This window comes from Nerophis ophidion, linkage group LG10 (genome assembly GCF_033978795.1).
Source record: "Nerophis ophidion isolate RoL-2023_Sa linkage group LG10, RoL_Noph_v1.0, whole genome shotgun sequence".
NCBI classification, from domain to species: Eukaryota; Metazoa; Chordata; class Actinopteri; order Syngnathiformes; family Syngnathidae; genus Nerophis; species Nerophis ophidion.
Window position 1 is genome coordinate 42,436,332 of NC_084620.1, and position 16,513 is coordinate 42,452,844.

At 38.0% G+C, this 16,513-nt stretch overlaps 1 protein-coding gene across 1 annotated transcript in view; it reads left to right on the top strand.

Annotated features, from left to right (window-relative positions):
- Positions 1-16,513, top strand: part of LOC133560846 (mitogen-activated protein kinase kinase kinase 11) — a 70,977-nt gene that overhangs the window by 35,487 nt on the left and 18,977 nt on the right. Inside the window, exons 2-3 of the mRNA XM_061913834.1 lie at positions 8,215-8,395; positions 14,851-14,999. Coding sequence (XP_061769818.1) covers positions 8,215-8,395; positions 14,851-14,999 — 330 coding nt within the window. The remainder of the gene's footprint in view (positions 1-8,214; positions 8,396-14,850; positions 15,000-16,513) is intronic.

Here is a 16,513-nt window from a genome sequence, read left to right on the forward strand (position 1 = left end):
GTTTGCTCTCACTTTAAGCAAAAGACTTGTGTTACCCGTTCAGAAGATGACTTCATCGTATTCCTCACTCTTCAGGTTATATGCTGGGAGCAAACAAACGTCTTGTCGATGGCTTTGGTTCCAAGTTGAATTTTGAAAGTTGACCAACTTCTCGGCCTTTGACCACAACCTTACAAGTGTGAGGCATGATTTGCAATCTAGCACAAACTTTCAACAACTCAGAGGCGATGCAGCAGCGGGAGCTAAGTAGGCCAACAGCTGCATTACGTTAACTCCGTGCCACGTTGCTCAAAGTAGTTCCTTGGTGTTAGCTTTCACAATAACAATGTCTCTAATACTTGGTTAATATGCAGGTCACATCTTGTAAATAAAGTATTGCTGTTGTTTTTTAGATGTTTTTAGAGGGCTTTATAGGTGGAATCGATGACTGCCGTTAGCGACATTGTTAACCACCTCCTGCTAGCATTTATTATTGGCCTCCACCCATTCACATGTTGCAAAGCCACAGTGAATGCTATGTAAGTAGCCCAATTTATTATTGCTTGGACTAATGCTTTATAGTTCTTCTTCTATCTTATTCTGCTGTGTTTAAAGGCGAACTACACTTTTAAAAATGTTGTCCATTATTCAAAATCCTTCTGTAAGACAAGCACACATGTTTACATTTTTTTAATGCACGCTGACAAGTAAATAAAGTTTGCTTACAATGGAGTCTATGGGAGTCGCTCTATTCCTCCTATAAAGAGCTTAAAAACATTGCAGAAACTTTTCATATACCCGCTGTAAGTATATACTGTATGGAATGTAATAACAGGCACACTAATAACATGTAATATTTAAGTATTTTGCTCATTTTAAGCATACAGTGGAGCATTAATTTCACAAACGCATCACAACGTTCGCGTTTCCCTTCAACAACAATGATTACTACTCAATGCGGACATCAGGAGAGAAAATAAACATAATAAACATCACTTACTGTACAATGTTTGCTCTCACTGGGTTGCCGACTGTTGGGTTGTTATTATATTACGGGGGGGTGGAATTAAACATTTTGGGGCTTTTTTTTGCCATTTCCGGGTTTAAGTTGGCTGTCAGGGTGCACCGACTTCTCAGTTTATGTCCACATCCTTTTACTATCAAGGTGAGTGGCATGTTTTACAATCTAGAATAAACTTTCAAAAGCTCTGAGGCAAGAAAGCAGATAAACCAGCTCATGTCAATACAGCAGCATAAGGCATAAGTTTCTTTTCTCTGATCAATGTGCCGCTAAATGTAGGTCCTTAACAATGGCTCTTATAGTAATAAAGTCGCTAATACTTGGTTAATATTCAGTTCACAAAATGTAAATGGAGTATTTTCTGCGCTTTTTGGATGGTTATATAATGAGTTTTAAAGTCTGAATAGACACGTTGTCAGGGATCCCATTGGCTCCATTTTAGGATTACTTTTATTTGTTTATTTACTGGTTAGAATGCATAAAAATACATGTGTGTTATTTTCTCTTATAAGCATTGTGAATTATAGGCTTATTCCCCAAAAAAGTGTAGTTCCCTTTTAATACAGGACAAACAGGCAAACGAACCCCAACATATCTTATATCATTGAGAACGTCTCGATTGGGTCGACAGTATTACTTTATTTTAGGAAAAAAAAATTGTTACCATGGCGATACTATTAAGTGAGAAGACCCTCAGTGGGCCCATTGATAAGACATCCCACCTTTTATAATGGTCTTTTTTTATAGGAAACAGCAGGATGAGGCGAGATGACCTCTACTTGTATCGACACATATCTTTTTTTCAGGGCCGATACCGATTTTTAGTAGTCAAGGATGACGATAACCGATATTCGCAGCCGATATACTTTTGCAGAGTGAATCGTATACGTCAATAAACAGCTGGACAAGGCTTTAAGACATTTTTGTTTGTTTATTTTTTCCCACCGAATTTTTTTAGGAAACGTCGAACCAGTAGTGATATCATGTTTTATGGGGCACTAATGCTGTAGTTAATTTCAAAATATGGGATTTTTTTACATCACAATAATAATTTGTTTTTTAGCGGTTTATGGATTCAATACACTGTAAGATTTTCTTGTGAGGTATCCTGAAATATTCGTTGGTAGGTTGAAGTTTATTTGGAACATTTATACAGTTTCAATATGTTATATAACGTATTCTACATATTTCCATTTCACTTTACATGTCCAAAAAAGTATTAGGAAGACGCAAAGTTTATTCAATCCTACCAATTTTCCCCAGTAAAAAAGCGCAAAAACTACAATTCCCGGGAAAAAATGGAAGTTCTGACAAGTTCTTGTAAGCAGAGAAGACATGCTCTTGGTGATCAGCTCTCCAAGGAGAGAAAGAGAGTGAGTGTCTGAATGTTCAGTACATTCAAAAGGATATGCTATTTTGCTAGCATGCTTACTATTAGCGTTTATGTATTTTACTCCTATAAAATACAAATATATACTAGACATGGTGTATGAACATAATTTTGCCTTGTTACTTTTGGTATTTCCTCCTATCTGATCACCTGCTAGCATGCGAATGTATTATACTAGCATTTTAGCAAAAGTTGTATTTTTAACCTTAAATATCATGGATTTTGATACTTGGCGCCATCTTAGAAGAATGTTCTTTTATGTTACCATGCTAACATTAGTAGCTAAACATTTTTGTTAATTTTATTTGTGTAAACTTAAGAATCATGACTTTTGATACTTCTTAGAAGTATGCTAACTTCTATGTTAGCATGTTTATGTTAACTTGCTAATGTTTTAAGATAGCATATTTGTAAATGTTAATGTAAATCTAAAAATATTGGCTTTTGATGCTTAGTACCACCTTAGAAATATGTTATCTTTTCCTTTGTTACAATGATTGTTAGCATGCCAAAATTTAGGTTTATTTTAGATAAAATGCTAGCTTCATTTGATCTAATTTTATTCATTTAAACCGAAAAATCCTTGATTTTTTTACTTGATGGCATCTTAAAAGTATGCCAACTTTTGCAATGTTATCATGTCAACGTTAGCTTGCCAATGTTTTATGCTGGAATATTTGCTAGTTGTATTCGTCTAAACTTAAAAATCATGGATTTTTACTCTTGGCACCATGTAAACCTCTCCTATGTTATCATACTTACCTTTTATGCTACCATTTTATAAAATGTTTACGCATAAATCTAAAAATAATGTATGTTAACTAGGGGTGTAATTGTACGTATTGAACCGTTTCGGTACGGGGCTGTACCGAACGAGTTTCTAACCTAAAGTCTTAACAAGCTGCTTTGCTTCTTCTGCCTCTGTCTCAGCACCCAGCATTGTCCCACCCACACAACCATCTGATTGGTTACATATATAACGATAACAGCCAATCACAGTGCGTATTCAGAGCGGTAACAGCCAATCAGCAGTGCGTATTCAAAACAGTAACAGCCAATCAGCACTGCGTATTCAGAGTGCATGTAGTAAATGCTTCAGCGTCGAACAGATAGGTGTTTAGCAGGTGAACATAAGGCCGCGTACTCTCCCCAAATAATGATGAACACCTCCCCTACTAACATCACTATGAGCTCATTGACCTTCTACAAACTTAAACTGCAGCTCAGCTCGCTTGGAGTTCTGGCTTGAGGTGAAGGCTAATTAGCTTTTAGCCTAACGTTAGGTCATTTTGCGGTGTGTGTGTGTGTGTTTGTTTTACGGACAGAAAAGCTTTGAATGGCAGGGCCCCGGCTATCATATGTTGATAAAAATACAACATTTACATAATAAAAATCAACTATAGGCTTCCCAAATGCTGTGATAAATTAAGCATGATGAGTTGACTTGAAACTGTTTAATGTTGCACTTTTTTTATGTAGATGAAAAGTTTTGTCATTTTATTTAATCTGAGCAACAATTTGAGGCAGTCTAATGTTGATTAACGTGGACAGAATTATTATAGTGTTCCCAGTGCTAAAAGGATAAAGCCATTGTTTACAAATTTGGTAAATAAATAACCAAAAAAATTTATATTTTATTGTTTTCTTACTGTGCCGAAAATTAACCGAACCGTGATCTCTCAACCGAGGTACGTACCGAACCGAAATTTTTGTGTACCGTAACACCCCTAATGCTAACTGTTCTTGTACTGGTTATCGTTTGCATGCTAGCATTTTAGCAATTTCTAGCAATTTAGATAGATAAGTTTAAACCTAAAAATCTTGAATTCTGATACTAAGCATTCATGTTAGCATAATCACGCTATTTATTCATTTTTTATACCTATTTTTTTACTTGGGTTTAACAATAACATTGGCGATGGACAGACTTTCACAGCACAGATAACATCATCATTTTTGCAGGAATTTTGTAACTTACTATTTAAAATGAATAACCAAGAAAGATGCGTGGGTCTTGTCTCACATAGGGTTTGTGAATGATAGGGAACATTTAAAAAAAAGTGTGGCACCCCTTCAGTACACTCATTTTATTGAATTATTTTAGTCTTTTTGCATTTGGTTATGTATGTAGTTTGTCATTTATAGAGAAAAATAGCACAAAATACTTGCTGTTTCTTTTTTATATGGCTCTATTTATCATTTTGAATGTGTATGTCAATTATCAAGACGACATATAAAAAAAGTAGTTGGAAAAAACGTGCCCAAATAACCTGCCAAGCTCCTTATTGTCCCTTATCAGTCTCATTGGCGTGACTGTTCAGAGGTTGCCACTCCGGGCCGCCTGTCAGCCCATGGCCTCGACTCTCCCTTCAGGAAGACAAAGCTCCCGTTCTTCCCGGGGAAAGCCCCCACCCTGGTGGAATACTCCACTCGCCTACGGTGCAAGGGAGGGCGGAGATACTGAACGTTTAAAAAAAGAGCGCAAGATCATAGGTCTTCAGCGAAGCTTCATTCGGCAAAGTGCAGAGTGAGGAGTGCTCTGCAATTTTAGTTTAAACAACAAGAAATGTCTGTCTGGATCCCAGTTATGGGGCCCAATTTTTGCCTCAGAGATCAGAAGACAAGCCCAGCTTTTTTTTTTTTTGCGCAGCTGTGTCTTGATGTTTGCAATGCTAAAGATTGTACTCGCATGAAAGATACCTTCAAAAGGAATGCACACTATGGGAGGCACAATTACATTTTCAGATTCCTTTTTACACACATACAGGGTATGCGTGAATTCCAGGTGGGTCCTGCTTGTCTCGCCAGGACACCGGCTACAATTTGAGAGCAAATTGCTGTTGTTGTTTCATGCTGCTTCGCACTAATGAGGATGTTGTCAATACTGCACTACAACACACAAACCATATTTTTTCATGGAAAGAGTTTTTTTTTTGTGAAAAAACATGCTCTTCATGTATGTAAATGTCAACATAAGAATTTTTTTGCAATAAGAACACTTTGACCCATGACTTGATGAGAAGGTCCACATAGACGGGTGCAATTATAATTGTATAATGCTAGTAAACCAAAGTCAGTCTTATTATTTTTGTAGGAGCAGATCGCACTATATTTTAAGCCATGTCGTGCAAACATTTGTTAAGAAACCAAACAAGAGAAGAACAAAAAAATTTAGCTCTCTTCAGGTTTTTTTTTTTTAAACTGTCATTGCACTGGTAATGATATCATATTTCCCTGAAAGTGTTATATCATATCTCAAATTTGTGTTTCACACCAAGTGACAGTCATGTGGAGAAATTGCTGACTCTGTTTATTCCGTTGAGTCAGTCCCCAGCACCAAAGTGGACACACTCGCTTGTGTGCAACAAACAAACAATAGCAAACACGGGCCTGTTGCCACGGTGATCTTTTACGGTTGTCGTCTATGGCAACATTGTTGCGTTGGCCTCGCTATCAGGCCACCGACAGTCGTGTCGTGCTCATGACCGTCCTACTTGGCCACCACTTTGCTTGCACATCCTACAAAATATTATTTGGTATATAAAAATCATACTGCATGGCATGATGTGTGCCCTACTGTAATTTTGGATGCAAGTGTCTTGTAGTTCTAACCTGGGGGTGTCAAATTAGGTGCTGTGTGGTGAGGAGTAAAGCGGAGGAATGTATGGGGGTGGGCCAAATATAGGTAAATAATTGGTAAACTTGAAATATGTAAAGAAGTATTGTCACATAACCAAATAGATGTTATTTGTCCATTGGATTTTATTGACTTTATTTCCATTTATCCTCATCTCAATGGATGTTTCAAGGCGTTTCAATTAGGCCTGGGTCGTTAACTCAATTCCTTGGCCAATACATCGTCTCACCATCAATGATTCACCATCCATGAACCTCGCCACACGTCACTGGGTCAAACACACACTGCGTCACACATTTAGGTGGTGGACTGCTGACCTGCGGGCTCACTTGGTCTCCGGTCAGGAAGTAGAAGAAGAATGCAGCGTAGCACGCTTGTGTGTGCTGAGGCTGCTAAATGAACTTTTGATGCTCATGCTACATTGCTACCCCAGCTGGCGTTGTGGACTTGCTGTGTGTTTGCATATTGAGTGTGTGCACGTACAATTGTGTGTTCCAGGCCTTTGCAGACACTTTTGGTGATGGCGGCTTTTTTTGTCTTATATTTGAGCAGGGTCTCGATGTTTGGCCTGCCACTACCTCCTCACTTCCTGAACGTGGTCTTGCCAGGCCGTCCCTCCAGAAGTACTCCTTAAAAGTGTGGCTATGTAGTGGATGTTTGAAATGTATGCACACACACACACTGCAGTGCAGACAACAAAAGCTCCTGTGATGCATTCTTTTGTGACGTCAAACGCTCTGCCTGTGGGCAATAAGGAGCAGCACAGGATGTCCGACAGAAACACAGGGAATCACTCATAAGTTTTGTAGAGATGTTAAAATGTGTGTTTATGTGTCACTAATCTTTAGCAACTTTGCTAAGGGTTAAGAGGTACAGACACGTTTTGCTTCACGACAGTTTTGTTTTTCAACCAATTTTAATCACAATTTACACACATAGTTGTGTACCAAATTTGGCGATTCTGTTGAATGCTTTAGAGCAGTGGTGTCAAACTTGTTTTTATTGAGGGCCACATCGCAGTTATGTCTGCCCTCAAATGGCCACTTGTAAATATGTGATTAAAAAATATATATATAAGTATTCGACTCGTAATATTGCATTTTTGCCTCAGCATTTGATTATTCACTTTTTTTACGTCCGCTTAAAAAACAAACAAAATAGAATTTAGTCTAAAAAAAACTTGCTCAGTTGCCAGGCTTTTATCGTAAAAGTTAGTGTTTTTTACAGCATATTACTGAAAATGGAAAGGAAAAACAGTACAACACTTTTACAGTAAAATCTAGAGTTGTTGATTTCATATTGTATTACTGTAAACACATACACTACCAAAGTTTTATTTTTTTTGTAAAATAAAAAGAAGAAGAATATTACCGTAAAGTCTATTGTCATTTTTACAGTGCACAATTTGCTTTGAAATCATGACTCAAGGTAATATTCAACTACTTATTTTTATTTGAAAAAATATATAATATTTTGTTGCATTATTAGATCATATTCAATTTTAAAAGATATGTATATAAAGATAAGCATGTAGTTGGATATTTGTGCTCTAAAGTTACAGTGGGTGTTTTGTAGAGCAAGGTAGAGGGAACAACAGAGTCAATCCAACTTATAAAATGGCTGTAAAAACAGCATTACTGTGTGTTGTATTTGTCGGAAAAATAATAACACAGGCACCACAGTGGCGCTCCATGTTTTGGTTAATTTTCCCCAATTTGTGTGTGGCAGTTCACGAGAAGAGCTGTCATAGGCGCAGTGGGAGAGTGGCCGTGCGCAACCCAAGGGTCCCTGGTTCAAATCCCACCTAGTACCAACCTCGTCACGTCCGTTGTGTCCTGAGCAAGACACTTCACCCTTGCTCCTGATGGCTGCTGGTTAGCGCCTTGCATGGCAGCTCCCTCCATCAGTGTGTGAATGTGTGTGTGAACAGGTAAATGTGGAAGTAGTGTCAAAGCGCTTTGAGTACCTTGAAGGTAGAAAAGCGCTATACAAGTACAACCCATTTATATATTACAGGGAGTCCTAGGTTGCTCACATAAATGTGATTTTATTTTGTGTCACCCCCAAAGTGTCCCCTTAATGCTTTGAAAGACGTGGGAAAATATACTGACTTTGAAATATACTGTGATTCTTTTTCTTCCAAAATAGCAATTTTAAATGTCTTGCATTGTCTTGCCTCTCTTGCAGTCCTTCTGGCACAGCCCATCGAGAACGAATGCATGGAGGGCTTGACGCTGAAGATCACTGACTTCGGCCTGGCCAGGGAGTGGCACAAAACCACCAAAATGAGCACAGCTGGCACCTATGCCTGGATGGCCCCCGAGGTGATCAAGTCCTCCACCTTCTCCAAGGGCAGCGATGTCTGGAGGTGAGCTACTGATTGTTGAAAAAAAACTTGAAAGAAAAATTATGATTACCATTGGTGATCAATTATCCAGCACATTTGATGATAATACTAATATGGTGAGCCAGAATATTAGGAACAATACCCAGTAGTGCAGTACACTGCAACTACAATAATAAACATGTTGTTTATTACATTAAGATTTGTATTTAATTAATGGACAACAGAGCTACACGGCTGAACTGTAAGGTTTTTGGGGGGATTTTTCACCTGGACGCAGAAGCTCAGGAAAAGGCTCTTGAACAGTGTTCTGTACAGTTTTTATTTTTCTATGGTGCATGAGAACCAAAATTAGGCACTTCTGCTCGCAACAGTCGAAAATAGTAAATACAAACAAAACTACGGGGGAAAAGCAACAAACTTCTCAAAGTACATAAAGTATAAAACCAACAAGGTGCCCCACCAAGTCAAGCCAGCTAAATAAATCCCCAAACAGGGAACAACGTAAAGTATTAGTGATGGGTCGGGCAACACCTATATGTTGGCTCAAATATGAGCTCGTAGAGCAGTGGTGTCCAAAGTGCGGCCCGGGGGCCATTTGCGGCCCGCAGCTAATCGTTTACCGGCCCGCCACACATACTGCAAAAATTGCAAAATTGATAGTATTTTAATAAAGTGGAAAGAGGTGAAATCTAATGAGAAAAAGTGGCAATATTGACACAAAGCTGCCATGCAGGCAGGTTTTTTTTTCCTTTTGTCTTTATTTTCTTTTTTTTCCATTGCTCCCAAAAAAAAAACAGGGACAAAAAAATCTGTTATAAGGAATTATTACTTAAAAATGAACACTTTAAAATGTTTTATGTGGAAAAAATATTACAAATGTTGTGTAGTTGCCATAAAAAAACATCAACGTTTTGACAAAAGAGCATAAAACAAACAAAATAATAGTTCAAACTTAAAATTGACAGATATATCAGAATTTGATATTGAAATGTAAGTGTTAAAAGTAAACAAAAACCCTAATAAAAATGTATCACTTTATGAGTGGGGAACCTTTCGGATCTCAAATATATTTAGTAGGATTTTATTTAACTTTTCACTGTGATTACTCAAAAATATTAAATAATTAAAATCAATGGTGTCCTGCATTATTGATCTTTGAGGGCTTTAATTGCTAAATAAAGGAACTCTCCTGAAGGAATCAATAAAGTACTATCTATCTATCTATCCATCTATCTATCTATCTATCTATCTATCTATCTATCTATCCATCCATCCATCCATCCATCCATCCATCCATCCATCCATCCATCCATCCATCCATCCATCCATCCATCCATCCATCCATCCATCCATCCATCCATCCATCCATCCATCCATCCATCCATCCATCTAAATACTGCATATTTCATTTTTACTATAAAAAAAAGTTGTCTTTGACAGAAAAGGCATAAAACCTCATTTGTTTTATTTATTTATTTATTTATTTATATCAACCTCAAGTTGATATAGAGATTTAGTGTAAGCATTAAATAAAAAACAATATTAATAATTTGACTTATTTTTAACACTTTAGTGATTGAGACCCTCTATGCTCCCCAGGACTCCTAAAGATAAAAAAAAAAAATTCATATATTTTGTTATGGTTTGAAAATGAAAAATATCAAAATGGCCCCCGCATAGTTAAATTTTTCCGTGTACGGCCCTCTGTGGAAAAAGTTTGGACACCCCTGTCGTAGAGAAAACCCCACATTAGTACGCGTATTGCTTTAAGAAAAAGGTCACATGACTGTTACCGCTGTTGTTTTACCTGTCACAGAGGCCCCAAACAGTTTAAAAGGGAGTGCATCCGACAGTGAGATGCCTTTCTGCAAACAAAAAAGAATAAAGAAGCAAAATAATTTTTTTTCAAAGCCGCTGTGGTTTGGATCCAGACAGCGAAGGGAAGGTTTCCGTCATGTGGAACCGTTTTGATGTCGGTCTTTACTCCATTCTCCCTGAGTTAACAAAATAAAGGTCTCAGAAAAATAGCGCATACAAACTAGCAGGCTGAGGAGTTAACGCCAATGTATTTCTTGTAAAGGGTATACAAATGGGAGCTGGACAATTAAGAAGCTAAAATGTGGTATTGAGAAGAGAGGATGAGTTTTTTTCCCTCTACAATGTAAATTCGAAATTGTTGAACTTATCAGCACAATTGTAATCAATCATTGCAAGCCATCAGAAGAAGGAAATACACCAACTTATATTCTTGTCTTCATGAAAGAAAGCAATCTTTATGCCTTAAATATGCTTGCATTTAACACCTTTAACATGTGAACAAAAACATCTATTATATACTTTATATACTAATATATATATATATATATATATATATATATATATATATATATATATATATTTTTACATGTGTATAAATATATATATATATGTGATATATATACATACATATACATATATGTATATGTATGCGTGTGTGTATATAGATATAAATTAGGGCTGCAACAACTAATCGATTAAAATCGATTATATAAATAGTTGGCGATTAATTTAGTCATCGATTCGTTGGATGTATGCATGCGCTTAGAATAACTTAGAATTTCATGGCTGCAACACGTGCCAAAGTAGTTGGGAAAGGGCATGTTCACCACGGTCTTACATCACATTTTCTTTTAACAACACTCAATAAACCTTTGGGAATTGAGGAAACTAATTGTTGACGCTTTAAAAGCGGAAATCTTTCCCATTCTGGTTTTATGTAGAGCTTCAGTCGTTCAACAGTCTGGGGTCTCCGCTGTCGTATTTTACGCTTCATAATGCGCCACACATTTTTGATGGGAGACAGGTCTGGACTGCCGGCGGCCCAGGAAAGTACCCGCAGACTTTTACTATGAAGCCACGCTGTTGTAACACGTGGCTTGGCATTGTTTTGCTGAAATAAGCAGAGGCGTCAATGATAACGTTGCTTGGATGACAACATATGTTGCTCCAAAACCTGTATGGACCATTCAGCATTAATGGTGCCTTCACAGATGTGTAAGTTACCCATGCTTTGGGCACTAATGCACCCCCATAACATCACAGATGCTGGCTTTTGAACTTTGCGCCTATAACAATCCTGATATTTTCCTCTTTGTTCCGGAAGACACTACGTCCACAGTTTCCAAATATAATTTGAAATGTGGACTCGTCAGACCACAGAACACTTTTCCACTTTGCATCAGCGGCGTTCCTCTGTGTTGTTGATAAATGGCTTTCGCTTTGTATAGTAGAGTTTTAACTTGCACTTACAGATGTAGCGACCAACTGTAGTTACTGACAGTGGTTTTATGAAGTGTTCCTGAGCCCATGTGGTGATATCCTTTACACACTGATGTCGGTTTGTGATGCTGTACCAACCGGAAAGATCAAAGGTCTGTAATATCATCGCTTACATACAGTGATTTCTCCAAATTCTCTGAACCTTTTGGTGATTTGATGGTAAAATCCCTAAATTCCTTGCAATAGGTCATTGAGAAATGTTGTTCTAAAACTGTTCGCCAATTTGCTTACAAATTGGTGACCCTCGCCCCATCCTTGTTTGTGAATTACTTAGCATTTCATGGAAGCTGCTTTTATACCTAATCATGGCACCCACCTGTTCCCAATTAGCCTGCACACCTGTGGGATGTTCCAAATAAGTGTTTGATAAAGTTGAGCATTCCTCAACTTTATCAGTGTTTATTGCCAGCTTTCCCAACTTCTTTGTCACGTGTTGCTGGCATCAAATTCTAAAGTTGATGATTATTTGCAAAAAAATAAATGTTTATCAGTTTTAACATCAAATATGTTGTCTTTGTAGCATATTCAATTGAATGTGGGTTGAAAATTATTTGCAAATCATTGTATTCCGTTTATATTTACATCCAACACAATTTCCCAACTCATATGGAAACGGGGTTTGTATTGGAAATGATAGAAATGTAGTTTGTGTCTTTTGCCCGATTATTAAGCAATTAATCGAAGTAATAATTTACAGATTAATCGATTATCAAATTAATCGTTAGTTGCAGCCCTAATATAAATGCGTGTGTATGTCCGTGACGGGCAGTGCGTTTCCCACCTTGGCCTTCAGTGATGTCCGACTTCAATGATTACCTCTCAAAATACCATCATTTATGTCACCACATGACCATTGCTGGAGAGATACTATACAGAAATACATGCACGCACCACTGGGCATTGAATCACCTATACTGTAATACAATACCTTGACACAGTACAGTAATATACAGGTTGGAAAATGTGTTGTAATGCTTCATGAGGCTTCATCCACTCATAACTACCAAAAAGAAGTACAGCGCAATTGCAGGGAAACATGCAAGAGACATTGCAAAGAAAAGGACAATTGATACCTAGTGTGTTGTCTGCTTTGGCTTGATTGGAATGTTAATTTTATTTGCAGCTGTTAATGAACAAACGGTACGTTAACTACAAGTGAAACTCAAAAAATGTATTTATGTGTAAAGGTCCATTCACTTCATCTCTTCAATTTCAAATGTGAAATTAATATGTGACATAAACGCATTACATACAAAGTGAAATATGTCAAGCTTTTATTTGTTATAATCTTGATGGTCATGGTTTACAGTTTTTGAAAACCCCCAATTTTTCGACAATTTCACTTTGAGGTTTTCTAAAGCTGAAAGCCAAAATCGTCAAAATTATAGCAAAAGAAGTCTTGAAATATCTTAAGTTGCATGGTATGATCCTACGTCATATATTAGTTTCGCCTTGTAAATCTAATTGCTGGTGTAAACAAACCTCTGTACAATATTCAGATGTTTTGAGTTTCACCTGAAGATACCGTATACATTTCTGTCCTGTCATTTATTTTTCTGTTGATACAATGAACTGAAAACAGGCATATTTCAGTTGCAAACGGTGTTTATTCATGATAAATCAGATTTTAAGGTGGAATGAATCTAATCATTTTTTCAAGGATTTGACAGCTCTATTTAACAGTTTGACAATAAAGCTTTCTTACATGCGCAAATGGTTCTTTCTGTGGCTAAAACATCGACATAAGAATGTACTGGGTGCATTTGTCTGTTGCTGTGGTAGAATTCATGTTTAACACGTTGACATACACAACGACCCATCTGGGCCCCAAATTTAATGTCGACAAAAGCGGGACATGTAGACTACAACACTGTGCCTTTGTCTCTGTATTGACCCAGAGGGAGGCCTTACACCAGCCTTTTATCTGCAAATTGTGTGTGTGCGCGTGCGTGCGTGCGTGCGCAGTGCAAGGTCTACTTAGATATTTTTTGGACGAAACACAATTAGACTGGTTTTTTTTTTACAAATAGTTTTATTGGCTTTAATGTCCTCTTCCTGGCGATTCACGTCCAAGCAGCTTGTAGTCATGAGTCCCAAATTAAAGAGTTGTCTTTGTTCCACTATTCCTTCTCATCTGTTGCCGAGCCACCTCCTCGAGGACCGCCAGAGGGCAAGAGCCGTGGAGTTTAATTCTCTGCACCCTGGCACAAGTTGTAATTGAAGAACTACACACAAAAACAATTGAGGCAGTCTGTAAAGTGTTTTTTGTTTTTACTTTCGCATCGCACTGTGCTCAGCTGAAACAAAAAATGGAAGAAAAACTCCAATTTAAACTCCTTGATAGTATTTGTCCATCATCTTTAAAGGTGGTTCTATAGTCATTAGTTATTGATTAAACAACTAACCATTCATTCTTATATTCTATTTGAGTAAGCAAATAAAGTGGAAGTACGAGTAAATAATCAAATACTGAATAAATCGCTTGTTAGTAAATCAACCAATAATATTGCAAATACTTATTATTCACTTGATAAAAATTTCACAGACTTAATGCAATACACCCATGATATAAAATCACTTTTAGAGAACTTAAAAGCATGTGTGTAAAATTAAAAAAAAGTTGGTTTGAAAAAGTCTTTGGAGGTGGGAGGAAGCCAGAGTACCCGGAGGGAACCCACCCAGTCATGGGGAGAACATGCAAACTGATTGACAATACTAAATTGACACGCGTGGGTGAATGTGAGTGTGAAAGTTGTCTGTTTATCTGCGTTGGCCCTGCGATGAGATGGCGACTTGTCCAGGGTGTAAGCAGCCTTCCACCCAAATACAGCTAAGATAGGCTCCAGCACCCCCCGCGACCCCAAAAGGGACAAGAGGTACAAAATGGATGGATGGTTTGAAAAGAATGGCTGCCAGAAAGCATTAACATCTTAGCAACTTAACAAAGTGCCAAGAAGTGTTTGAGCATTTGTCCATTGATTACATAAAGTTGTATCGCTTTTACAAGGTTGTTAGCATGTTTCTTTTTTACATGGTTTTAGCATGTCTTTTATTTCACCACAACCCATGGGGGGTGCCATCTATATCATTTCCTGTCACGTGTAAAATAAATTGGGCACATGACCGCATTGAGTTTAATACTGAGTGCTATATTACAGTTATGGTGTTCTACTGTGGGAGCTGCTGACGGGTGAGGCGCCCTACAGAGGCATCGACGGGCTTGCCGTGGCGTACGGTGTCGCCGTCAACAAGCTCACCTTGCCCATCCCCTCCACGTGCCCTGAACCCTTTACCCAGCTAATGTCAGGTGGGTTTCCTAAGTTGCTGTTTTGTTGATATTTCTGCCTGAATACACACACTACATATATTATACAAATATGTCCTTTTATGACAAAAACTTATAAAACTCCAAACCAGTGAAGTTGGCATGCTGTGTAAATCGTAAATAAAAACAGAATAAAATGAATTGCAAATCCTTTTCAACGTATATTCAATTGAATAGACTGCAAAGACAAGATATTTAATGTTCAAACTGAAAATATTAGCTCATTTGCAATTTGATGCCTGCAACATATTTCAAAACACTAACACAAGTGACAAAAAAGACTAAAAAAGTTGAGGAATGCTCATCAAACACTTATTTGGAACATCCCACAGGTGAACAAGCTCATTGGGAACAGGCGGGTGCCATGATTGGTTATAAAAGCAGCTTCCATGAAATGCTCAGTCATTCACAAACTAGGATGGGGCAAGGGTCACCACTTTGTGAACAAATGCGTGTGCAAACTGTCCAACAGTTTAAGAACATTTTTCAACATACTATTGCATAACCTCGAACCACTCCTTACAACACTCAAAAGGCAATGCAATAAATTAAGAAATAAGACAAACAACCTGAATAAATCCTTACAAAAAAATTACATTAATGACAAAATAGAAGAAAACACAGCCACGTGAGCTCTGGAAAATTCTCAACAGCCAGCTTCCTGGATGCAGCCAGAAACTAAAAACCAGATTCACCAACATCAAGGAGGGTGACTCCCTCTTGACGGACAAAATGGAGGTAGCAAGCAGACTTAACACCTTTTTCACCAGCATAGCCACAACTCCCACCACTCTGGTCGCTTTGTTGTAGAACACATCAAAGCCTTCTACAGATAGGTAGGAGTAATCAACAACAATTTCAAATTAGAAATAGTCTCAGCTGACGAGGTGCTTAACAAATTGAGCGCGCTCCACCTAAACAAGGCCACCATCGTTGACAATATCCCCTCCAGATTCCTCAGGGACTGTGCCACTACCATTGCTCCTATGATCACACACATAATTAACCTCTCAATTAAACAAAGCCAAGTACCCAAGGATTTCAAGCTAGCAGGACTGACACACACATGCCCTCTCTATCTGACCAACCACATCAAACATGAGGTGGACGCGGGCAAATACTGCTTGGAGGGGAGGAAACAGGTGGTAGAGGTAAACAGCACCGTGTCCCCCCCCCTCCAGTAAGCTGTGGAGTCCCCCAAGGCAGTATATTAGGGCCTTTACTGTTCCTAATACACGTAAATGACATGCCTTCAGCATGCAACTGTGAATTGTTCCTGTTTGCGGATGACTCTGCCCTGCTGGTATCGGGCAAGGACAAGTCACAGGTGGAACAAATCCTCAGTGCTGAACTCCTTAGTATTTGCACCTGGCTTGCTGACAACAAGCTATCCATACACTTTGGTAAAACGGAATCCATCCTATTTGGGTCCCACATCAACCTTAAGGAAGTCACAACTTCTCAATTAATGTGGGTGACATTGTTGTCACCAGGAA